The sequence below is a fragment of the Anas platyrhynchos genome, chromosome 3 (genome assembly GCF_047663525.1).
Source record: "Anas platyrhynchos isolate ZD024472 breed Pekin duck chromosome 3, IASCAAS_PekinDuck_T2T, whole genome shotgun sequence".
Taxonomy (NCBI): domain Eukaryota; kingdom Metazoa; phylum Chordata; class Aves; order Anseriformes; family Anatidae; genus Anas; species Anas platyrhynchos.
The window spans coordinates 54,103,808-54,130,445 of NC_092589.1; the positions used below are offsets into that span (position 1 = coordinate 54,103,808).

Below are 26,638 nucleotides of genomic sequence, written 5' to 3' on the forward strand. Positions count from 1 at the left end.
TCAGAAGCAGACACACATACCTAGTGCTTTTCTTGCTGCAGAGGAGCATGAGACTATTTAATCTTGCTAAGAGAATAAATATAGTAGGTCCAGGAGTTTGTGAACAAAAATCCTGGCTGAAAAAGGACAACTGGAGAATTTGAAATTTTATCAGGAATGTGTATGAAAAATATATCCTTCCAGTACCTTGTTGCACAGTCTGGCTATGTATAGTTGGTTGTCAGTGTAGGGGGAATTGCTTCTAAATTATATGTCAGGACTGTTAATGAAATTTTACTATTCTTTTTCTCATTTTCCCACATTGTATCTTAGTATCTGATATTTCTGGAGCAACTTAATGAGAAGATGAAGCTGGATAGTGTAGCAGCAGATGTTGGATTTGATATGAATGTGAATGCAATTCTAGCCCGGGTAGAACAGTTGGTCAAACTGGAAGGTGATGCAGTGATTGAAAACAAGACTATGGCATATAGCCTAAGAAGGAAGGTAAGCAAAAATGAATAGCTACTGTTTGTTTCCAAGGTAAGACACTGCTATAGCTATATCAGGGTGATAGCTTGTTAGAGGCAGCAGTTTAGAGCTTCATATATGTATAAGAAGTATCAAAGATGTCCATTACAAAAAAAGAACTGTTAAGAAAAGAAAAATGTATAGAGCTGTGCAAGCAGATTGCATATTAGAGCAACTAATAGTATATGCTTCTATAAACAACTACTGTTGATATTTAAATCTAAAAGGATCTACTTGGAAGGAAAGTGTCTTATACAAGCTTCTCTAGGAGCTAGTAGAACATCAGTTGCACTTCACCAAGTATTTCAACAAGAACAGTGCTCCTTTTGGAACCTTGATTATCTGTGCAAATGTAGTCAGACACCCCTCAGTCATTCTGTTGTGACAGAGTGAAATCTTCTGTTATTAGGCTTATTAGAATGGAGGTATGTTTAAGCAGGAGGCATGAGGTATGTTTAAGGTTTAAAACCATACTGTGTTTAAAACCATACTTTTTCTGGAAGCAACTACCTCTCTGAGGTAATGTTAACACTCCTCAGTTGTTCCAGAGTACAGCTTGGGAGTTCAGCTCAGGTAAGCTGAAAACAAGTAGCCTCCTGAGCACCAAAGTTGCAAAACTAAGGTTGCTGACCTTTGTGTAGGAGCAGTGGATGAGTGCTTTCTTACTTCTGTGTGATGACTGTGCTCCTTGCGTACTAGGCTTAATAAGCTGGTTAAACATGGAAATATCTTAAACTACCACATCGGAACTGTTGTCTGCCTAATGAGTGTCTCTTACGTCTTACGTTTGGCAAGTGCCTTATATATAATATAATCTCAGATGTTCGATGCACAGGTATTTATGTTCAAATAAGGTGCAGTCTACATGTAAATGCATTCTAGAAGGTAACGCACAGGCTTAGGGATGGAGAAGCACAAACAACTGGTAATATAAGAGGTATGAAATGAATGTATATATATACTGCCTTAGAGTTTTCAAGAGAGGATTAGGAGTTCAGGTTAAATGTGCAACAGGGTGACTAAATTTATACAATAATCTGTGTAGTACCATTGTCTTTTACATATATTTTTAAATATCCTTGTATTCATAAAACCAGTTGAAGACTCAGAAAGAAAAGCTTGAAAGCAAAGAGTTGCACATGAACCTTCTGCGGCAGAAAATAACCCAGCTGGAAGAAGAGAAGCAAGTAAGGACAGCCTTAGCAGTGGAGAGGGATGAGGCCAATCTCACTGTCAGAAAGTTGCACAAGATGATAGAGAGGTTACAGAAGCAGCTTGATCTGGCCAGGGAAACAAATACTGATCTCAAAGCCAAACTGTCTGAAACCAATGAACTTAAGGTGAGTTAAAAGATTAGATTTGGGCTTCTTCCCCTTTTTCTATTCCAACTTGGATACTGCTGGAGTTCATTTTCAATAAATACATCCATGGAGTACTGGTCGAATTCGTGTAGAAAAATATAAAATTACAATGTGTTGTGTATTTAGAAATTTGTCGATATGTTAAATAGCATCTATAAGCACTATGTAAATCTTCAGTTTAGTGTAAGAAAATTATTATACATGCATCCCTTTCTTTTCTGTCAGTATAATTGTAATTCTATTTTCCTATACATTGCTCACAGTAAATCTAATCTGATAAACATGTGGAGTGGAATATTTTTTTTTTTCCCCGAGATGCTAAATTTTCATTGTTCCTGTGTTTTATTACCTTGCAGCAGTAATAAATTATCTGCTTTAACTCAGGTGGAAACAAGTAGTTTGCAGTTGCTGATATCGTGCCACCTCTGGAAGTGAGGAAGGTTTATTTTAAGCAACTTTGTGTCTTAATAGCTCATGGACTGAAATTGATGACTTGCAACTGAAGGATTTTCACCAGCCAAAACATTTGGCAACTCTTTTTTTTTTTTCTTTTTTTCTCTGTATTCTTTTCCCAGTGGCTAGCAGGGATTGAACTCTCACTGTAGGCTCTTTTCTGTCCAGTCAACTCTTCTTGCAAACCCTATAAGGAATCAGCTGTCTTTGAAACAACAGCTTTACTGGTAAATGAGTTGACACTGCCCAGCTCTTCTTTGATAACTTTACAGTTCACACATACATGTGGTTTCCTCAAGAATTTGTAAGAAAGCTCATCAGAGTGCATAGTCCTGATTAGCCATCATTATTATTCGTTCATATTAGATGAAAATGTGTGACAAATTTAACATTGATTTATGAATTGGTTATTGCAGATCCAGACTTTGGAGCAGAACAGAACAATAGAAGAACTTAATAAGTCTCAAGGCAAACTGGAAAGAATGAAAGAAAAGGTTGAGAAACAACTAAATTCTGTCAAATCTGAACTTCATTTAAAGGAGCTTAAAGCTACTGAGGATAAAGAAAAAGCAAAAAATATGCTAGAAGCAGTTTCCAGTGAAATGAAGGTGCTTAAAACAACCCTTGCAGAATTAACAAGAAGAGAAAGACAGGTAGGTGTACAGGTATTCAACAAGTGCTAGTGTCATTTAGAATGAAAGAATGTGTTGTAGGTGGAACAGTTATATGGCTGTGGTAAAACCTTGTGTAAATAAAGTAAGGAAATATTATCTAGTGTGGCAGCTGTGAAGAAGAGTCAAAGCTCTTCTTCAAGTTATACATTCAGGAGAATGAAAAATAAATGCACTGATTTCTTTGTGCATTGCAAAATATTCATTTTACATCACATTTTGGAGAAGAAAAAAAGTGCTTTAAAATCACAGTATTATTTTAAAGTGTGTTTTTCCATATCTCTTGGGTATAAAACCTGGTTACCTAGTACCATGTACAGGCCATCAATTCAGATTGTTGGAAAAGAAAAGAAAAAAAAGACCATTTTGAAGACAGCTATTTTAGATTGATTTGTGACATACAAGTTTTTCAAAGTGAGAAAAAAATTTTGTGGTTACTCATCCATAAGAAACCAAAGTGTGTGTTAGGGTGGGAGGGTGCAGAGAATTTAGATGAGAGAGACACTAGTAAGTATGTTCCATTCCAATTTCAGAAAATTATGAAGTATGTATTTAATTGCCCCAGCGTATCAAGTTTTATAACAACGTTATGGATAGCATCATTGTTAAAAGCCAATGGGATACTTGATTAAAGCCAGGAATGTGTCATTTTAAGATTCAAATTGCTTAGAACTTTGTTGGTCCTTCTAGCTATAATTTTTACATTAGTTGTTGGTGGTTGGTTGAGTGATGGTTGATAGTCGGCTGAATATGAGCCAGCAGTGTGCTCAGGTGGCCGAGAAGGCCAACAGCATCCTGGCTTGCATAAGAATCAGTGTGACCAGCAGGGCTAGGGAGGTGATCGTCCCCCTGTACTCGGCTCTGGTGAGGCCGCACCTCGAGTACTGTGTTCAGTTTTGGGCCCCTCGCTACAAGACTGACATCGAGGTGCTTGAGCGGGTCCAAAGAAGGGCGACGAAGCTGGTGAGGGGCCTGGAGAACAAGTCCTACGAGGAGCGCCTGAAGGAGCTGGGCTTGTTCAGCCTGGAGAGGAGGAGGCTCAGGGGCGACCTTATCGCTCTCTACAGATACCTTAAAGGAGGCTGTAGCGAGGTGGGAGTTGGTCTGTTCTCCCATGTGCCTGGTGATAGGACGAGGGGGAATGGGCTTAAGTTGCGCCAGGGGAGTTTTAGATTGGATCTTGGGAAGAACTTCTTTACTGAAAGGCTTGTTAGACATTGGAACAGGCTGCCCAGGGAGGTGGTGGAGTCACCATCCCTGGAGGTCTTTAAAAGATGTTTAGATGTAGAGCTTAGGGATATGGTTTAGTGGAGGACTTGTTAGTGTTAGGTCAGAGGTTGGACTCGATGATCTTGAGGTCTCTTCCAACCTAGAAATTCTGTGATTCTGTGGTCTCAGCAACAGTGCTAGATGATATTTAAGAATGCTATTTCCTAAGATAAGTCTAGAAAAATACTGTTTTACTAACAGGAAAAAAAAGGGGGTGGGGGGGAATCTTTATTTCTGGAAAGCTTTAGCCCTCTTTTGTTTTATAATGAACATTGGAAATTTGGCAGGAATATCTAATTTCTTCATATGTCTCATGAGGAAACTAAGCATCCTGAACATAGAAAATGGCTTGAATTATATTCAGAAAATTATACTATGGAGTCATACATTGAGTACTTGTTAAAACCACACATTGTGAATTTTTACTGAATGCTTTGTATATACTGAATACTGATTTTGTTTGAAATGCCAAGGCTTTTCAAACACTTGCAGTGATCTTCGGCCAAATGTGAAGAACGTGGGAAAGGCGAGGTAAGTGGGCTACACAGTGCAGAATGCTTAAGCGCAGCAAAGTACTAGTTCTCAAACTTTCAGAGTTAATGAAGGAAAAACTTCATCTTATAATTCACCAGTACCCACAATAACCAGGAATGTTTCAGGCACTTACAGGTAGAACCACGCTGCTGAAAGGGGAGCAAAGCTGTAACCTGTGCCTGATACTTGTGCAGCATTGCCATTTTGCTAATGTGAGAACTATCAGCAATATATGTAACATACTCACCTGCCTCCTAACGGTTTTCTTAGCTAAAATCTCTCCTTGAGATAAACCTACTGTTGCTAAATCAGATAATTCATTCAAAACTCTATTAGTAGTTAACACTTAAGTTTGTTCTGAACTTTTCCAGAACCATTAAACAAGGAAAACACCTTCCTCACCCCCTACTTGGTGTAGTTCTTCACCTGCTTTGGACTTGTTTGTTATTCCATCTCAAAGATACTAAACAGGGCCAAACCTCTCTTTTGTTCTGTAAAAGGTAGTGAACGAAGAGCTAAATATTTCTTTCAGCCTGCGTGTACATATTTAACAAGAATATAAATGCAGTGTGTCTGAGTGCATGTGTTAAGAAAACTAATGGAAACTGAAATTGCTGTTATCTGATGGAATTGATGACGTGGCTAAGTTGACTGCTTCTGAATACATTTGGGTGATTTTCTTCAGGTGTCTTCTGCTTTCCAGGGATATAACCACATATAATTTTATGCAACATTGTGGTTTTGCATGGATATTTTCTATGCTGTGAAAACTAAAAGTATGCAGAACTGAACTAATGCCATCTGGTTAAGACAATGGTCATTCTCATGTTCACAAAGAATGGCAGAGCATACACAAGTGAAGTAAAAAATTAAGATTGGATTGGAGTAAATTAGAATTAACTGACATTTAGGGTTTAACATGGTGTTTCACGTTGTTCTTTGTGTGTTAGACTTGTCTAAGGTACGGCATATGATGCTAAATTAAGAGGAGCTCTTGATTCCCTTAAGGATAGAGAGGCCTTTCAGAGACCTTGATAGACTGGAGGGCTGGACAATACCAACTGTATGAAGTTTAACAAGAGCAAATACAGGACTCTGCACCTGGGATGGGGCAACTCTGGATATACATGTATGTACGGACTGAGCAGTAAGAGGCTGGAGAGCAACCTCCCAGAAACGGATCTGGGGGTTCTGGTCAGCATCAAGTTGAACATAAGCCAGCAGTATACCCTGGCAGCCAAAAGGACCAACCATGTCCTGGGATGCACCAGGCACAGTGTGGCTGGCTGGCTGGGGATGTGACTGTGCTGCTTCTGCTCCGCGCTGCTGCGGCCTCACCTCGAGTGCTATGTGCTGTTTTGGGCACCATAATATGACAAGGACATAAAGCTATTAGAGAGTCTCTGAAGGAGGGCTATGAAGTTGGTGAAGGGTCTAGAGGGCAAGACATATAAGGAGTGGCTGAGGTTGCTGGGTTTGTTCAGCCCAGAGAAGAGGAGGCTGAGGGGAGGCCTCATAGCAGACTGCAGCTTCCTCACAAGGGTCAGGCACTGAGCTTTGTTCTCTGGTGACAGGACCCGAGGGAACAGCATGGAGCTGGGACAGGGGAGGGTCAGGCTGGGTGGTCCAAGAAGGTGGTCCAAGAGAAATTGATGAGTAAAGAGGAGCTCTGACAGGCAGAGGTCAGGGTCAGTATCTTAGTACATGCTGTGGCATGTGACTGCCAAAATTTCCAGTTGTCTCTGCTGTTTACTAGGTCAAGTACATCTCCTCTTCCCATCTTTTCTGTAGTTTTTACTGTTTAATCATCAGGGAAGATGTGCCTGTGAAAGATATTAAAGAATATTAAAATTGTGAGTGTTCTTTGCTGAAGATTGCTAGCACCACAGCTATTTACTTGTTTTGTTGTTTGAAGTATGCCTCAAAGGGCCGTTTCCATCCTCTTCAGCTGTCTGTGTTGACCAACGGCAGAAATTCCTGTATTTTGCCTTTCTAATACAAATGCTTGTGTTTGTACGTATGCATATATGTACATGTTTCTCCAGGCGTTCCTTTTGCTTGGTAGTTAATGTATTAGTAATTCCTTTCTGTTTGTCATTGCAGCTGGCAGACTTCCGAGAGGTGGTCTCACGGATGCTGGGCCTCGATATTGCCAGCCTTGCTCTGCCTGACTACGAGATCATTACACGTCTTGAGGGGTTGATTCACTGTCATCAGCACCATTTTATCACCTGTGTCTGTCTCAAAGATGTGGCAAGGACACAAGATGAACATACAATTTCTTCATCGAAACACACATTTTGAGGAAATCTAAGTAAAATTCTCTTTTGTTCTTCCCTATTTGCTAGATATGCATAAAAAATAGATCCTTATTTCTATTCCCTGCTCTACAGATACCTACTTGGACTGATTTTTAGTGTTTCAGTAGAGACTCTGAGCCTAATTGTTAGTATATAGCCAACAACCTAGACACAAAAAACATAAAATCCTTGGGCTGCATTATATTTTAGTCTTGAAAATGGTAGGCAATGTGTGAATAATGAACATTCCTCTAGTTTCAGTGCTGAGGCACTGAAGGCATGAGCTACCTGAGATCAGTTCACAGTTTTGGCAAGTACTTATCAGCTTCAGTGATGTTTCTTGTGCTTTACAGAAGTGTGACAGTGATGAAATGAACTGGGGATTGTCCAGCTTCTGTTTCTCTTGCAAAATGGGACCCATCTGTGCATTTTTTTTACATAAGAACTTCAGCTTAAGACTGGAAATCAGTCAGAGGGCTATTGGTTTTGGAATAAGATTTTTTTTTTCTTCCATTGTTTTCGGTAGACTACTCTTGTATCAAAACAAAAAAATATGCTTTTTCAGTGAAGATTCTTTCACAGGCTCCAGTCACGTGCCTGGCATAGATATATAGTAAAATTAGATACAGTAAAATTGCACACTGTTCATCATGGTGCTTTGTAAGTATTTTTTCTAGCTGCTGCATTCTTTGTTTAATTAATCCATTGGCCAAATAAGCAGCAGTTCTTCTGAATCACTAAGGTATTAAAAAATCCTCATCCACTGAAGAAAATAGTTGAATTACTGAAGTCTTGATTTTCAGAAAAGCAATGATGAGATATCCAGAATTACCTTTTAATCATGAAAGATACCTAATTCCCTTTCTGATTGTTAAACTTCATGATTTTTAAAAGACTTTGGAACAATAAATCTGTTTTAATAGCACACTCAAAAATGATTGTGTTTTTCATTGTCTCTTCCTGTTATATATTTGATGTGTATCTGTAGAACAGTAAAGATGACTTACCTATTTATGTATGACTATTGTGGACCTTCTACAGTATTTCAGCAAATGATAACCTACTCACTAAAACTGAGCACTATTTTAAGAAAAAATAGACTTTTAGAATAAAATACAGTAATTTTGGCACATGGCTATGGACTTAGAGCATTCTAGGTTGCTTTTATTATTATATTTCTGCAAAATCATTTTGCAGTGACTTGGCTTTAAAAAAAGGGAAACACAATCTTTTGCAAAATCAGTGGTTTTAGGAGACACAATAAATCATGTATTTTTATGCTTCTGTGGCCACTTGAATTAAAATCAAATTTCTTTCCTGTTTTAGGATGAGATTTTTTTTTTCCTGTACTGTTTAATAAATGGAGTAATGGAAAGATCTAATGTTAACTTACACAGACTTTAACTTAGGAAAACACTACACTTTCAAAGTAGAATAAAAAATTGAAATGTAAATATTTTTAGGTGTCATATGTTGGTTGGGCATTTAGAAAGTGGAAAAGTGTGTAGGAATTTGATAATTCTTGGAAAAAAAAACAAGTAGTTTCAGTGTGTGTGTCGCTGGTTCTTTGGGCATTTCTTTTCTGCTAGGGTTGTGTAACTAAGCAGCAAAACTTGGTTTCTTCATATACATTAATAAATACTATACAAAGCATATTTTACCACATTGTACAAATTTAATAAACCATGTTAAGAAATTAGTTTGTCAGCCCAGATAGGTCATAACTTTAATAGTCTCTGAGCATGCCAATCATAAATAAGTATTCATACTTGGCCATAATTTATGGTTAAGTCCGATGATTTCCTGCAAAAAAACTTAGTCTGCTGCCATGCCCTGTGTTCCTGTATCCTGTCCCCCATGACCACAGCTGTGGTACCAGCTGTGACGTTCCTGCAAAACCACCTGCAAAGTTTTTTCAATTACTTCACAGGAGGCAGATTTTGACACTGGAAAAATAAATAAATAAATAAAATAGCTTGCTTACTATTTTATGTGTTATGCCAGCAGAAAGTAAATAAGGGCTTTTTAATGCTTTTTTTTTTATTATTATTATTTTTTTAACATAGCAGATCTATGCTTTTTGAAATATTAATGCTAATGCAGTTCATCAAAGGCAATGAGCTCTTAGCTGATAGTGATTACTATTTCCTATATTTGCCTTACTTTTGGAAGAGCATGGACATCTTTGTTCACTTAGCCAATGCAAACAGCAAGACATAGGTAAAGAAGTAGTTTGACATGAGCAAAGTTCAAGTGATTTTTGACCCATGTAATTTAATTAACCCCCAACAAAGAACAAAGAACAAAGTTTAAACCAGCAATCTCTTTTTTAAAGTTTGTTTCATATGGTGTCGAACTTAGTCTTCCTTGTGGGGAAAAAATATTAAAACAGGCTTATGAATGTTTTCAACATTTGTTTTGAATGTTTTCTTCTTTGCTAATCTGAGGTGCATTCAAAGCAGGACAGATCTGACAGAGACCTCCTGAATAATGTATGTATTAAGGCTGTGTTGGCAGAAGACACCTATATTTGGGTAGGTCACTGTTTTTAGTGGGTTTGTTTGTAGTAATAGAGGGTCTGGGATAGAGCGATTGCTATCTTTCCTTAATTACTCCTTTGTAGTGGTAAAAGACTTTTTATTTACTGACAGAATACTTATTTAAAATTGTAATATGTGTGAAATCACAGACTGGTATAGTTGCAGGGCTAGATTTTTTTTTCTCCAAATAACCAGCTGAACCAATCTCACTGATGGCAATAAATCAGATTGGTAGTTTTAAAAAAAGGCAAAACTCAGCAAATGTTGCCATTACAGATACTGAAGTGAACCAATTTACGTGCCACAAATATTTTACTAATAAAATCACAGTGCAGATAGAAATGAATGCTACAACATTACGATTTACATGTAAATATTAAATAAGTGTTAAAATGTTTGCAACTAAACTTTTACTTATATAACATTTTGTCAGTAATACATTCATCAAAATTTATATTGAGTAAGAAATTAAGTGCAAGAGCACTTAAATGTGTTGCTGAATTAGCATTAGGAAAACTAAAGACAGATCGCATTAAATTACTTTAACTTACGTTGCTCTAGAGTTTATTATTACTGTATAAAACTGTTTGTTTGCTTCTTTCACCTTTTAGTGATGTGAATTATGTGTGCATCATTCACGTTCTAGGGTTGTTCAGTTACCAAGTAACTCCATCCATTATGATGGTGCAGGGGAGGGGGACCATAGATGACCTAAATCATAGTAGATTTTCACTTAAAAAAACAAACAAACAAACAAAATAAAATCAAAAACAGGTGGTGAATCAGGGACATTGCTAGAGAAAAAGATTCCTGTACACTGTGTCCTCTTGAACTCATAAGAAACAGAAGTCTTTTTAAAACTATAGATTTCTATTGAATTAAAAAAAAAAAAAAGGAAAGGAACAAAATGAATTGAAATTCACTGTAAATTTAGAGAAGAAGGATTTCTGATATTGAATCACAGAAAACCAAGTAACAATTTAAAATTAGTTAATTGTGTGGAATATACAAAAACTGGGTGTTTGACAGAATAGAAATTGGAAAGAATGGTCAAACATAATCATTTTCAAATGGAGGATTTCAGATTACTTTGTTCTTCTGTCAAAATAAGCAAGAATCCTGTATGGCAGTATTTCCTTGTCTGGAAGAAAAGAAAGATGAGTTATAAAACTGTATCCATAATTATTCAGGAATAACTGAGTCAGAAACAAAGAACTATAAAACTAACTTTGCCTGAACAACAACAACAACAACAACAAAGAATGCTTAAAAGTTTAAAATCAGTTTAAAATAAGTTTAAAATCAGCTTATGAGCCGAGAAACAAAGAGGAGCACTTCTTTTGAAATGGTAATAAATAAAACTGGTTATGTGTTTTTTTTTTTTTTTTTTGTTACTCTTTTTATTACTCTGTAATTACTTATGCTTTTGGTAAGTACAATAAGTAAGGAAAAGAAAGTTGCAGTGTGAGCAAATGGTGTTCAAGCTGCTCCCTTCCAAGCGGCCCAATTTAGAGAAACCAATTGTCAGAGGACTTTGGTACTTCTGGGGATGGGAATAGAGAGCATGGAGTCTAACCACTAAGCGTGCAGGTGGGGACCAGAATAGGATTAGGTCCGTAGATGTGTGCAAGCAGGGAAGTGATTTTATTAAGTGACAAAGCGTGAATTAATTCCAGAAGGTAAGCTCAGTTTCCCCTTTGGAAATGATGGAGCTACCTGCGTGGAAGAGTCCATGCCCCCAGCCACTGTAGGCTCACCCTGGGGACAGCCTGGTCCTGGCTAGGGGTCTGTCTGGGTGTGACATCTGCCTCGCCCCAGCTCCCTACTCAACCACAGCCCTGCGCAGCGGGGAGGCCACACTGTGCCTCCGGCCATGCAGTAGCAGCTCCGACCACAAAACAAATATGCAGTGGCATCTGTTGGATGCTGGGAGACTTGTCTGGTTTTCATATGGAGGCAGCGACGCGCCAGCAGAGCTGACTCAGCCCTTTCCCCTCCTGGACATGTTTCTGTGTTGAGGAAGATAATGGCTGCAGTGGCTCTGGGAGCTGGGACAGAGGAAAGCCTTGCAAACAGGACTGCAAATCTGGGCAGGTCCAAAAGATGCTTCTGGTCCTGGTAGTGTCTGCAGCCCATAGACTGGTGGCTAGGCTGCTCTTCGACCCAGGCTGGCACAATGAATGAGAAGCATTGATACAAATATTTCAGTGTATTTCCACTGTGTATCCCTCATACAGCAGTGACAGTATAAAAACATGCAACCTAAAAGCAGCAGTGTAGATTGATATGGGCAGCTGCTCCAGCTGAATCCTTGCCTTTATGGGTGTCTGGGGTTAACATGACAGGTGCCTCAAAGGAGAAATCCAGTACCAACAGACCTTTCTTTGGAGTAATTCACTATTTTTTGTTTTGTTTTGTTTTGCTTGCTTGCTTGCTTATTTGTTTTTTTTTGTTCTCAGCCTCTGTCCTCAATTAAATTTGCTTTTCTTTCTCACCCTGCTCTTTCACAGATTGCTAATCCGCAGCAAAATGCCTGTGGCCAGCCCTATTCTTCATCCGGCAGGCTTCCAGTGTCAGCCTGGTTGCGCAGGACTGCTTGAGCAATCCCTTCACCCTTACTCTGTTGTTCTTTTCCTTGCTCTGCCACTTTCTGTCCCTCAGCAGAGAGCAGAAGCCTGCTTTTGAGTGGGGAACCAAAGGGGCAGAAAGGTTTTGGTCAACCTAACGGTTGATCAAATCCTAGGATCCTAGGAACCTGCAAGGTTATGTCAGGCATGTGTCCACAAGGGGACAGGCATGGGCTGCTGCTCTGTGGCAGGGAGGAGGAGCTGCAGGAAGGAGGAGAGATAAAATGATGGCAGCAAGATGAACTGGTGAAGATTCTTGGGAAGGAGACCGCGATCTTTTTTATTACAGAAGTACTGTGGCCATCAGTGTTGGTGAAGGAACCCTGAAGATTGTGCCTTAAAGTCCCTTAGAGCTTTCCTTGGAGAATGGTCCAAACCAGGCTGCACAGAAAAGTGCTAAATTAGTGCTGAGGTTATTGCAATCTCAGCAATGCATCACCTTTTTGGTAGTGTTTGGTATTGTATATGCTTAGAATAACACTTACATGGTGTCACCATCATGTGATGCCATGAGCTAGGCCTGGCTGCCTTGGAGAAGATGAATTGAGAGGAGTTGAACAGGAGATAAACAACGGTGTTGGGGAGTGTCTAGCAGGAGTGAGAGAAGTAGTGAGGTTGAAACAAACCCCCAGGCAGCTATATCTAAGTTGTGGAAGCAAGAGGGGACAGAGGGAGCGGATTTGAGATGCATCTCACAGTCAAGGAGCTGAAATAGATTGACTTCAAGTAGCTAAAAATATACTTGAAGATGACTTCCCTTTTTGCTGTGAGCAACTATTCATCACAACAGTTCAAGCTAGCAGGCTGTGGAGAGTGTAGGAATAAAAAAAGAATAAATATTTGAAAAAGCAACCAGTAAACAGAGATGGATTTAGAACAATGACCCAAGCAGAAATTGATGTCATAGGTTCAGAGTTGTCTGGTGATAAATCCTTACTGCAAGGCTTTATAAACTTCTCCTGACTTGTGGATGGGCTTTGGGGTAGAAACAGGAGGAGCTAGCTGCCCTGGGAAACCTGCCCTTGATGCAGAGAGAAAAAGGGAAGCTGGAGCAGGAGGAAGGGCTGGCAACATGCCTGAGGACTGCAGCCTGGCTGGAGTTTGAGTCAAGGCAGGTAAGAATCCTGTTGGTCTCATGAAGCTGTAGGAGTGGCAAGGGTGGCACTGCTGCTTAGAGCTGAACCTTTCATGCACAAAATGCCTGGCCTGCAAGGACAGAGATCCTGTATTCCCCCAACTGGGATGACCAGTTTTGTTTTTATATATATATATTTTGGTTTGTTTTATTATTCTTAAGCAGTGTGCTTTCAAATACTGTGAATATTACTTTATAATGTCTTTGCAGCCCCTGACATTATAAAATCAGACTCTATTCCTCCAGAGATGTACCCTCTGCAATTTTCCTAAGAAACTCCTGACTGGTTTGAGGGTTCAGTTTACATCCTTGTCTATAACAACATTATCATTGCCTGCAACACAATTTGGTGCTCCCGTTTACAAAACTTATTTACAGTACGAGCAAAGTCTCTGATGCTAGCTGACAACATTTATTCATTTGAAAAACAAAGATGAAATGGCTCAGTCATTCCTCAGAACAAGAGTAATGGAAAACAAAACAAACAAAAAACAAGCACAGTTTTCCTATATCTGTAAATAAAAATCTGTCAGTTTGGGGCAGTTCAGACCAGAGTAAAAACTGACCTTTATTATGAGCATTCCTCACTGATGAAGAGTGGGAAGAAGCAAGGTTGCGCAGTCTGGAAAACATCACGTGACGGAGTGTTTTCTTGTGCGATGACTCTTGCCTTGTGTGTATCACTGTGATTGCTACCCAAGCCTCTGAGCAGCATGGCATGCCAGCGGGCTCAGGGCTGGCGAGTGCCCTCTGCTTTCTCGCCCACTGCTCACGGGGACCGTCTCAAGTCCATTCTGCTTGTACAAACGTCAGTGGTCCCAGTGTTTCTCTCCATGGGCAGAGTTGCTGTGCAGTCTTCTGGATGATCGTCCAATGGATTTACACATTCTTCATAGTGGAGTGACTTTAATATCCGGTGTTCAGAGTTGTGGAGCCCCCAGAATGTCTATTGAAGATCAATAGGAGTTATGAGGGGGAATGTCCTCTGAAACTCAGGATTCACCTTCCGTGGCACAAATTGAGCTTGGAAAGTGTATATAGCCCAAACTACGCTAATAAAATAATCTGCTTCTTGCCTCAGGCAGACTTCACTGTTACTTTCAAAATGAAGTAAAAAAAAAAAGTGGTTTGAAAATGGTCTACATGTAAAGATGAAAAATTTAACTTTCTGAGATACAGGAATTCCTAGGATGGAAATAATTCCCTTTCTCTCACCCAGCACTTCTCAGCTTCTTGCTTACTATAATGGCGCTTGTTCTTTTGTTTTGGAAAAGTGGGGAATCATTGGGAAATGCCTCCCATGTCTCGCTGCCAGAGGTCTTGGTCTGCCACCCATGAGCTCCCAGCAGCCAGCTAGGTGCCATTTCACCCTGTGGCGGCAGGACTATGGGCTTGACACCCTGCAAGGCTGCTGGCACCTGTCTTCCCTCAGCTGCTCGGCCCATGTGTAGGATGCATTTTGTTATGTAGTTTGGCCCTTATTTCTATCACAGTTAAATTTCAAAAGTCTATTTGCAAGCCATTATTTTTGTCCGAGAAATATATATATTAAAACTTGAGGATGTTCCTTTCTGTTTGATAGTACAAGGGTCTGGTCTGGAAAGGTTAAGTACTGAAGTTTGTATTCTCTGTTTAATAGGAAGGTAATTACTGTTACCCAACCACCTTGATAAAATTCTTTAACAGTTTTTGTAGAAATACTGGAGTATTATAAAATTATATTTGGTTACCTATAGGACTCCCTATAATTTGTTGATTTTTTTTTCTTTAGAAAAACTGTGGAAATTCCCTTCTGTTGTTTGCTTCTAGTTTTGCTTTTAGCTTACAATAAACTGTAATGACATTTATTTCTAAGCTAGGTTGGAGAACCTGCTGGAAGAGCGGCTGAAAATGGAAACTGTTGTATTTTACTCCCTTGGTCAGCAACTATCCTGTGGACCACAAGTTCAGGTTGAGTACCAAGTCCTTTGCCCATGTGTAAATGGGATTAGCATTGTAAGGAAAAGTGTCAGAACACAAAAATATTATGAACAGAAAATACATGCTATGCTATCCGCCAGATAATAGTAATATCAACCATGATAACAAAATGAAAATGCTGAAATAAACACATTGCTTAGTAAGCATTTTAATACTAAATTGCTAATAATTACAAATATAATTAGACTACGTTAAATTGCAGTAGAATAAATAACTACTTGTAATTTACATAAAGGTATTACTTAATAAGACTCTTCTGTGATGTAGTACTTTCTGCGACTGGATCTCAAAGTGCTTGACAAGGGGTGCTGGCCCATTGCTTCTGCCCTTACAGATGGAGAAACTGCAGCAACACGAAGAGACCTGCAGAAAACCACACCAAGGTGCAAGGTGATTGCTACTTCCTCCGAGCACTGCCCTGGTGCCAAGCTGTGCATCCGTGCTCTGTCTAGTAGGCATGATATCATGATACTCTCTTGCTTTTTCTGGGATCCTTGTTCAGCCATATTCCCTAATATGAAACTTACAGAGCACAAATCTTCCCGCAATACAACAAAATCACAGATTTAATAGCTGGTACTCAGTCTTGGGAGGGAATGGGGAGAAATCCCAGGATGTAAGAAGTAAGGATGTAGGAGCTGGGCAGAGACAGTTGGGTTGTGTCTCTCACCTGTGATGTGGCTCTCTCTCACCAGTGAGAGCTGCCACAGTGGCACAGTTGGGACCTCCTTGCTGGTGAAACCTGCTTCTCACAGACAGTAGGAGGTGAGGAATATGTGTCAAAATACCAAAATCTTAGTTCTCCCAATTGCCTCAGGATATGTTTGGATTTTGTCTCTCCTGGAAGTGTAAGGCAGTTTTCAATCTGGATCTGTTGGTTTTCACACTTCCAAATGGAAAACAACTGTAATTTTTTATATATGTGAGCTCTGAAAATGACGCAAAAGGCCCAACATGTTCAATTGAAAGAAGACTTTACATTTTTATCCTAAATTATATCTATTAAAAACCAACCAACCAACCAAAAAAAACCACCATACAATGTTGTAAAATATGGAAGAATCCACAATTAGGAGGTAAGCAAAGACTGTATCTCTGACAAGCCCTGTGGGATGGGTGAGAACAGTTGGTGCTGATGGTTTAGATGTGTGCAATGGGATGGGAATTCCAAATGGGGAATGGGACCAGGCTGAAAAACGATGAAGTTATGCTGCGGTGGAAAACCACCCAAAATACAGAAGTCTCTGCATGGGTGTGATGTAGTGGAGTAAGATATGACAGGACTATATGTGGGAAAAATGCATGCATGCATGAATAGAGCTTTTTTTTTTTTTTTTTTTCCATCCACAAATACATAATTATGTTTTAGAAATTTGTCCAAGGTTGGTAATATTTTCAACATTTTAAGTAGCTACAGCAATATTTTGCCATATTGTTTCTGTCCTCAGCTTTGCAGTTAGCAGCTGGAGTTCTGTATTTTATTCAGTTATTTTTAAAGTCTTAGCCATAACAGAGCAACATTTCAGCTTTTGAAAGAGTTACAAAACAAGCTGTCAAATTGTAAATGAAGGAAATTATATTCTAGCAGTAAGTCAAGTGGTTTGGCTATTGTGGGATTTCTTATTTAACTGCTTTTAAGTACTCTTTCCTCTGCTCAGAACTCTAGATAGTCCAAAATAAGAGACATACAGAATCCCTTAAAGTTTCAAGTCTAATTTCTTTAACATATTATATGTATGTGTACATGTATGTTGTAGCCTCTTATTAAATACTAGAAGGAAACTAAAATGGATACTTACTGTAGATGTCACGTTTTAGTGGACATGGTAGTGTGAAAAGCTATTGTGAAACAGCTAATAATGTAAGAAATAGTCAAAGATGAATACCAGTACATAAAACAATGTAGAAGTTGGTTGTGAAGGAACAGACTCAGAGCTCTTTTTGCCTGATACTTATGGAAATTTTTAGCCTCAAGTAGATGAGCTAACAGATACAAAGTCAGTGTGATGTTATTAATTAGGAAGTAGGAAGCAGCCATCACTGGCAAAAGGCAAAAATTCAGATCGACTGCTAGGCAAATACTGTCCGGATAAGTGAAGAACAGCCAAAAGAACAAGGAGAAAAATAGCTACCGGTGCTCCTGCTGTCATGCAGAGAGACTTGCGGGCTGCACATCACAGCCTTGCGTCGGTACTCCTGAGAATGATCCATCGGTGCTTCAAAAGGCTGGTGAATTAATACAATCAGTTGGTTGCGATGACAGAACCTCAGGACCAATATCTCTTACATGCTGTAGCTAGAGAATTGGCAGAAGAGCTGGCCAAGCTGCTTTCCATCATTTATCAGCAGTCCTGGCTATCAGGGGAGGTCTCAGATGACCGGTGGCTAGCAAACATGACACCTACCTACAAGAAGGGCCAGAAGGTAGACCAGGGAAACTATAGGCCTGATAGTTTGACCTCAGTGCTAGGGAAGCTCATGGAGCAGATTATCTTGAGTGTCATCACGCAGCACTTGCAGGGCAACCAGGTAATCAGGCCCAGCCAGCATGGGTTTATGAAAGGCAGATCCTGCTTGACGAACCTGATCTCCTTCTATGACAAAGTGACGCGCTGGGTGGATGAGGGAAACGCTGCAGATGTGGTCTACCTTGACTTCAGCAAGGCTTTTGACAGTTTCCCACAGCATTCTCCTCAAGAAACTGGCTGCTCATGGCTTGGAGTAGTGTACACTTTGTTGGGTTAAAAACTGGCTGGATAGCTGGGGCCAAAGCGTTGTGGTGAATGGAGTCAAATCCAGTTGGAGGCCGGTCATTAGTGGCATCTCCCAGGGCTCAGTGCTAGGGCCAATACTCTTTAATATCTTTATTGATGATCTGGATGAGGGGATCGAGTGCACCCTCAGTAAGTTTGTGGACAACACCAAGTTGTGTGTGTGTGTTGATCTGCTTGAGGGTAGGAAGGCTCTGCAGGAGGATCTGGATAGGCTGGACTGAGGCCAACTGTATGAGGTTCAACAAGGCCAAGTGCCGGGTCTGCACCTGGGGCACAATAACCCCAAGCAGTACTGGAAGATGAGTGGTTAGAAAGCTGCCTGGCAGAGAAGGACCTGGGAGTATTGGTTGATAGTCGGCTGAATATAAGCCAGCAGTGTGCTCAGGTGGCCAAGAAGGACAACAGCATCCTGGCTTGTATAAGAAGCAGTGTGGCCAGCAAGACTAGGGAAGTGAGTGTCCCACTGTACTCAGCTCTGGTGAGGCTGTACCTCGAGTACTCTTTCAGTTTTGGGCTCCTCACTACGAGAAGGACATCGAGGTGCTCGAGCGAGTCCAGAGAAGGGCGACAAGGCTGGTGAGGGCTCTGGAGAACAAGTCTGTGATTTTTATGCTTCCATTTGGCTGCCAGATGAGTGTTTTCTTCAAAGAAATGTGTCTAGCACCATCAGCCAGCAGAGGCTGGCCACTTTGTTCGTGTACCTCTGGGAAGATCCAAATCCTGAGGAACTGAAGGCATTCGACTCCAGACCTGCAAGGCTGCCAGGATTCCGGCATTTGTCATGCTATGACCTGGTAAGTTTAACGTGAAGAAAACATCAAACTTTTCTATGTATCAGTGTAGACAGAGCTCAATTATGGAGTCTTATTTCTTGTGCCAAGAAAATTTGGACATTAATAAAAACAGTCAACTTATTAACGGAGTAAAAGTTTTCTTTCAGTAGCCTGCACTCTTTAGTCCCTGCTAGAAATGGTCTGTAGCACTAGGATATACTTATAGCTTTGGTATAAATTTTGTAAACACAGTTATTGATTGAAATTGATTTTAAATTAATTGTTAGTAATTTAACTAAATATGAAGATAAAGAAACTTGATTCTAGCAACAAAAACAACAAAACAACACAAAAAGGATATTGAGCTGAAATAAGGTCTGATATACCACTAGCCAATTAACATCTTTCTTCTGGGGCCAAGAAATACACATTTACCTTTAACCAACTGTCTGTCAGCCAATCTGATAAAGGTCAGCTATTGAAACCCCAGTCAGTCAGTACACAAACCAAGTGACCTGGGCAATCATGAGTTCATTTGCTGTTTTGGAAGGAAAATATGCTATTTTTATAGATGCATCTGTTGCACATCTTTTTTTGAAAATCTTCAATGAATTTTTATGGTGGAAATATTAATACCAACTTTCCTAGCAGTACTTCTTGTTCATCAGGGTTTCTTTGGGTATCTTGACAGCCAAGAACTTGGTTTTAAATCAAGTGGTATCTTTTAATCTTTGTAAGATGTTGTTTGCTTTTACTTTAACCAGACAACTCTTCCCATCAGTTAAACAGGCTGAATGCAGCTGGCAGAGAAGAAAAACGAGGAATATGTAGACTACTCCTAAAAAAGACAACAATTTCATGTAGACATTTACCTTTCAGATTGCAGAATGAATCTTTAACTGCTTTTTTGAGTACCTAAATTTGAAAAGATATTAAACTCTCTGTAGTGAGATGGCCTAGAAAATGTGTAGGTGGACTGCCATGGCAGAGCAACCCAATATTCTCTAGCATCCAGAGAATGGAAGTGGTCAATACTGGGGGCTGCAGAAGGAAGACAGCCATAGAACAACTTCCAGCTAACAAATGTAACTGCATGTCATACCATCAGCTGGATGCATGCTTAACTTCCGGAGTTAGCCTAAATGTTTACATCACTATGCTGTTGTAAATCTCTCCACACCATCTCTGCATGGAGGGAGTGTTTTGCATTTCTATCAGTGTTGCAGCACTCCTCATCTCAGAGAGCAAATAATATCTCTAGATGTGCATAGCTCTTTTTTTTTATAAGAGATAAGACACCCACAAGTCCTTGTAAAAGTATGTTCTTTCTTAATAGGTGAATTATATATTTTTTCTTTAATATTCATTTTTCTTTTATAAAGTACCAGAGATGTACATTCCTTATCTGGAAGAGTGAAGCTGCTTCCCCTGCTAAACTGTGTCTTTGGCTGCATTTTTCCTCCTCTTGCATTCCACAGCTCTGGCATCTATTATCTGTTCTAGCTTCTTTTTTTTAAGAATGATGGCTTTTGCATCCTTGGTCATGAAAGCAGGACCCACTGGCTTGATTTTACAAAGATCTGAAAGGACTAAACACTTCTCAGTCTTTAACAGAAGATAATATGGTCTTTTAACTGAACTGGAAATTTTATGTATGGATTCACAGAATAAGTTAAATTACTGCAGTGCAAAAGCACTGTAAAAATAAATAAATCAGTAGTAATGTTGAATATATCTGCCTGCATGATTTCTGTAAATAAATATGATTAAAGGATTAGCAGATTGCTCAGTAATTGCTCAGATGGTGTCAGTTGTGGCAGCTTGAAGATACAAGTTTATTGCTATTTGTTAAATCCTGATTTTTTGCTTGGTTTGTTTTCTACTTGTGTTGCCATATGAAGCTGGAGACAGAAATATTTTTGGTTTATATGCCTGTTTGTGAGCAGAATCCTTCGTGATGTCAGCAGTGCTGTAAAAGGGATGTTAATACTTGTAGGCTGCAAAGCAAGCAAGATAGTATTTTCCCTAGTTTATACAATGGCACTGTGCTGCTACACATGTATGTGTGAGTATATATGCATATAATAGCAGCACGTTGTACACATTTGTGTGGCACTGAGAGAACAGTCTATAGGAAGCTATGGTTTTACTGAAGGAGATGCCCTTTCTCTAAACCGTTTTGACAGGAGTGAGGCTGGGAGCGTTCTGGGGCCCGAAGCCCTCAGTTTTAGTCAATTCCATTAATTTCTTCCTTTTTACCTTCCTGAAGCACACACAGGACATTTGTTCAGCATCTTTCTCTACCCCAGTTCTGTGGTGTCCTTGAGGCCTTTGCAGCTTTGTTCCACCTTTCTTCCTTTTATTGATTGATTTATTTATTTACTTATTTATTTTATTTTATTTTATTTTCCTTTAATGCCACCAAAGGGATGTGGGGAGAGAAGCTGGATGTTGGCACCCTCAAGTCCTGCAAGGACACTCCATGGGCCACCGTGAAGGGAGGCCTTGGTTGCACTGATCCCTCTCACAATCTGGCTCCTGGGACTAATGCATCTTCTCAATTGCAGTCGTACCTCTCTCAGCAATCTGCGATGATCAGGAGTGTGTGACCTCCCCAGAAAATCCTGCAGTGAGTTAGGACAAGTAACTACAGTGCAGCAGCTCCTAAGGATACTTTTTTTTCTAGCCTTCTGAATTTCTTCTGAATGTGCCTTTATCTGTAATACTGACAGTGGCTAATGGAGAAAGGGAAGAGAAATGAATAATTTTTACCCAGATTTAGACAGTATTACTGGCTGTTTTGTGGCTTTGGTCCATGGCTTCATGGGTTGTCTACAAGCCCTGAACTTCACTTTGTTTTCCTGTTTCGTTACCTTTATCTTCTGTTCATACATCCTAAGCACAGTTTTAAAGTGTGCTTTCCATAGCTGCCCTATACTTCAGTGTAGTTGTCATATGTCAGTCTTAAGTCATAGTGCAGTTGTTAGAGAGAAGGAAGAACAGAAAACAATCTAGAAAAGGCTAGAAATAAGAAACATGAAATATCTATCACTATGCTGTGTTTATCTTTGTCCTGCCTAATTGGAGAGGCTGTAGGTGAAAATGTTGAGCAGGCAGATTGGTTATCAGCTGCCTGTATAGTGTAGTCACATTTTCAAATGATGCAGAAAAAAATAGTTTGGGAAAAATTAAATACTTTAACAAATATAACTGTGTCAGCTGTGACTTGGGGTAAGTGATAAAAACACTTTGGGACAAATTTCATGACAGTAAGGAAACTGATAAGTCCTGATGTTACAACTTCCAAGAAACTGAGAGTTTTTGAAGCAGCTTTAGGAACGATTAGACAGCATTGAGAAATCTGAAGGGCTAAAAATATTTGAGGAAAAGAAGGCAATAGCTTCTAATCCATTTTGATTCTATGAAATTGCACAAATTGGATGAAAATATGAATTACTTGAAAATACTTGGAGCTGCCAAAAAACCCAGCTTTAAAAAAATTGGCCTGTGCTTTCTTGCCTTTTTTTTCATCCTGTCTATAGCTACTATATATGAACAAGATAAGTGTTTTTTCTGTGTCTTTTTGTATATCTAATGCAAAAACCTCAACTTGTGCACATCTAAGTGGTTACTGTTAACTTCTGTAGGGTTATGTGTTGTGACACCAGCCAAACCAGAGGCCCACCACTGATAGCTGTCTTTGGAGAAACCTTTTTTCATCTTTGTTTTGCATTACCTGATAAGCACTCATGTCTCAGTTCTGCCTGTCATAGAAGTAAATCTAGATGATGCTTTTTTAATTCACTGTGACAGTGAGAAATTGTTGAAGGATCTTGAGATTGTTAGGAACTTGAGTCCACACTATTTCCTGAGCCTCAGAGCACCTGTTAGCTCCAGGTTATCTGGTTTGGGATGCTTTAGGATGAAAGAGGTATGCTGTTTGTGGAAGAGGAAGAAATTCAGCTACAGATTTGTAACAGTAATCTTGTCATGGTGAGTGAGTCTAAACAATTTTCAGAAAATGGTTAAAAAGCTGAAGAAGATATTCTTTAATTTTTCTTCCTCATGCCCCTCTGAACCTACTTTGCATTGAGCTGTTATCAGATAATGTAATGGTATAGCTATCTCTTGCTCTTTATCCTCTTCACAGATCTAAATCTATAGAACATTTTTCATTTAATTTCATCATTTCATTTCAGGAATTAAAAGTGTGACTTTAAAAAACTTTGTTAAATGAAAATTTACTAGGTCTTTTGTGCCAGTAGCAATGTCTTGATAACAAAAATGCTTATCAGTATGTTACTGCAATAGAGATGTTTCTATCAACTTTCTGAAAACAAGTAATTGCAGTTTTTATCCCACATTAAAACATTTCCCCTCCATAGTATAGTTTTTTTTTTTTTAATTAAATAAAAGATTTAGTGCATCCGTGATCATGAATTCATTTGATTTTTGTCATAAGTAAGTGTCTGTTGCTCAAGAGGAGCAAAATTAAGCTAGCAGACAGCACATAAAGCAGAAGCGAATTAGATTTTAAAAGTCCGGGAATCACATGTGTACTGTGCCATACAGGTGTTGCGATCTGCTTCTTAGCAAGTGTCTTTTAAAATCAGACTGTGCTCCTTCAAGTTGCTTAAATAAGACTCATGCTACTTTCCTCCTTCACAGGCCTCCTCCTCCTTAGAAGCAAACCTGGACTGCTCCCGGAAGCAGGAGGCCGACATGGAAGTGCCATGTGATGGAGGGGAACGGCTCTGCTGGCACAGCTCACCCCTGCCAGGGCATCTTGGCAGCCCCCCCCCCCCCCCCCCCCCGCCCAAGCTTCTTTGTGTCAGGATGGCAGGGAGGAGCAATAAAATATATATGTCTTCCAGGGGCATAGCAACTCTCTTAAGCTGTTTCAGTTCGACTCAGCCAGCTGCTGTATGTTCACTGTCAGTATATGGTTAGCTCTCAGTAATCTTTTTAATTCAAATAACTCCTAAAAAACAAACCAAACCAAAACAACAACAACAACAAAAAACCTTTGTATGAAACTGTGTCTACACGTGCAAATTTATAGTGCTGGAAATAAAAATCATCATCTGGACTTTGTTAAGATTTTCCTGGCAAATAATTAATGCTGAGAGCATGTTTTGATCAAACATCTCACATAGCAGCAATGGTAAGAGAGTTAAAAGCAGCCTGTGTTATAGAAACAGGTCTTCATAGTCTCTTAAAGTTTCTGCTAGTTTTTCCAGCCCTCAGCAAATGGTGGTGCTAGCACCTTATTTTTCATTCCCTGTGTTTCCTCATTTCATGGTCATATCAGCCTCTTGGTGACTGCCAATGAGCAGATCTCATCATAGCTGAAAATTCAGGAACATGTGCAAAGAAGCCACCCAAATGGGCAAGAAATTTGAATATTCTCTCTCCTGTTTTTTAGCTTTAAAATGAGAAGACTGCAGGTATGAATCTGTCAAAGTAGGTAATCTGTTTTTGTTTGCTGTTGTTTCTGTTTTGATTCATATCTGTTGTGACTTAATTGCATGTTTATATTTATATGTACAGTGGGTTGATGTACGTTTCTCTGTGCTGCACCTATTGTGCATTTGTGTTCTAGACTACGAGCACAGGACTCTGTCTGAGCCTGCTTTTGCCAAAATTGGCTTGTGGAGCAGTAATCAGTAGGATGTAGAGTGCCCTTCTCCCAGAGCAGCAGTGACAGCTTCTCTACTGTACTCCAAGCAAAATATATTGTATTTTCACACTCCCTGTGAAGTTCCATGTTTCAGATATACCCATTGGCATCGTAGCAGTCTTACAGACTGTGTACTGGGTTGGGGAAGTACATAGCTGACAACCTTCCCTTTGGTAATACATAATAGATTTGAAGTGTGTTTATTGAGTATATCAGTGCCTGTTCAAGAAAATAGCTACAGGTTTTAGGTTTGGAGAAATTTCCAGAAATTGCTGATGACTTAGACCATTTAATGTAGCGGCAAGCGTACAACTGCTGTTAATTTTGTCCATTGAAAATCACAAGCTGGAAAAGCCGTTATGAGTTGTTTTGTGAGGTTAGTGTTTTATCATCAGCTTGAAATTGTGCTTCTGGCTGTTAGTCACCAGGCTGCCAAATTTCAAGTGGCTTGAAGTGTGGGAGCTACTGGTTCTGCAGGGTAATAACGGGAAGGAGGTTATTTTATGGCTGATCTCCCTGCATATGTAGTGTGTTTCCCTGTGATAAAGCGGTTATATCAGCCCCACCTATGATTAAAGTTGCCTTACACTTCCCACTATGGTCTTTGTTTTCAGATGCTTGTATTATAGTCAAACTACAACTGTCTGAGTTGAAATCTGACTTCTCCTTATGTTGGTCTGCATGACCAACGCAGGTCTTTTAGCAAAATTATATCCCAATACTTCAATTTAAAAATGAATTGGAAGTAGTCCCCCCCCAAACTATATATATTTTTTGAAATGCAAATAGATTTGCAGGGATAATCTCTTCTTTGCGGTACTCCAAATGTAGCTGTAGGACCGTTGATCTGCAGGTCATAGTTTCATGATCGCACAAGCAGAAGAAGAGCTAGTGTAGGCTTTGTGCTAGTGTCGAAAACATGGACCCTAATGGAGTTTCACACATATACTGTGTGTGCTGGCAAAGGTATTTTCAAGTTCTGCTTGGCCCTCACTAAAGGAAAACTTTCTTGCATGACTCTCTCTGTGCTTTGAGTAGAGGCTTGATTTTTGGAAAAGAAATGGCCATTGACTAAATAGTGACCTATCTCTGTGAAATCAACCCAAATCTGGCAAAATGGTAAGCTTTTTAAATAAAACATCATTTAAAAATGCTCATATTTGCTGGATGTTTTTAGCTCTATTCCCTGACCTTTATCTCTGCGTGCCCAGGCTGGGATGGTGCAGGGCTGAGCAGACCTCTGCTGTAACTGAAGTTCCTGGAGTGCTGCTGGCTTCACTGGCTCGTTGGTATGGGGTTCCTTCTCTGCATTATCTATGTATTATTTAGGAGGAAGCTGCCTAAAGTTGAAGTTGAAAAGTTGAAAAGTTGAAAAGAATAATGGAGGAGAGCCTGACCTTGGGCCAGGGGTCAAGGCAATAGGCTGAGACATGGGATCTGTTTGTAGAAGACTATGAAATACAGAGACTGGAGGCGTATGTGGGAGTGGAAACTAGGCATTGGGTTTACTTTTCTGGGTAAGAAGTCAGGATGGGCTGGACAAAGAGGTTAGGATGATGAAAGGAGTTAAGGGGAAGATAGCCTGAGAAAAAGTGAAGAGTTTTTTTTAAGGCTAGTACAGAATAAGTAGGTCTGGCAGGGAAAAAGGATGGGCTGTGCAGCCTAAACAGGTGCTTCCTGCAGGAGGAACTGGAAAGGTGGAAAAGATATTCCCCTCTAGTGCCTATGAGGAGGTCAGAAAGCTGGGGGGTGAAGACCAAAACTAGATAAGAAAGGCAAAATTGGAAAAATTACCTGTGAGGAAGTACCAGCATAAGAAAGGCTGTAAAATAGTGGGTGGCATCCCTCCCTGTGGCAGGGGCAATAGAACTAGATGATATTTAAGGTCCCTTCCAACCTGAGCCATTCTGTGCTTCTATGAGGAGAAGTGACAGCAGAGGTTTTTGTGATGGACCTTAGCTCTTCACAGTAACTGAGACTGTCAGAAGACAGCACATAACTGAATTTTTGAGAAAGGAAGAATGCTTGCTT

At 39.7% G+C, this 26,638-nt stretch overlaps 2 protein-coding genes across 13 annotated transcripts in view; both read left to right on the plus strand.

The window, feature by feature from the left end:
- Positions 1-8,434, plus strand: part of CCDC170 (coiled-coil domain containing 170) — a 45,730-nt gene extending 37,296 nt beyond the window's left edge. For 4 of the 12 annotated variants that reach the window (XM_038177586.2, XM_072035912.1, XM_072035913.1 and 1 more), the window contains exons 10-13: positions 313-486; positions 1,608-1,850; positions 2,741-2,977; positions 6,902-8,424. In XM_038177586.2, coding sequence (XP_038033514.2) covers positions 313-486; positions 1,608-1,850; positions 2,741-2,977; positions 6,902-7,102 — 855 coding nt within the window. In that variant the 3' untranslated portion in view covers positions 7,103-8,424. Of the gene's footprint in view, positions 1-312; positions 487-1,607; positions 1,851-2,740; positions 2,978-6,901 lie in introns of all 12 variants that reach the window. The other 8 variants (XM_038177587.2, XM_072035914.1, XM_038177583.2 and 5 more) reach the window with 6 other exon arrangements.
- Positions 8,435-24,319: 15,885 nt separating this feature from the next.
- ESR1 (estrogen receptor 1) overlaps positions 24,320-26,638 on the plus strand; it is a 193,510-nt gene continuing 191,191 nt past the window's right edge. Inside the window, exon 1 of the mRNA XM_021275842.4 lies at positions 24,320-24,390. Within this exon, the coding sequence (XP_021131517.2) occupies positions 24,377-24,390 (14 nt within the window). The 5' untranslated portion in view covers positions 24,320-24,376. The remainder of the gene's footprint in view (positions 24,391-26,638) is intronic.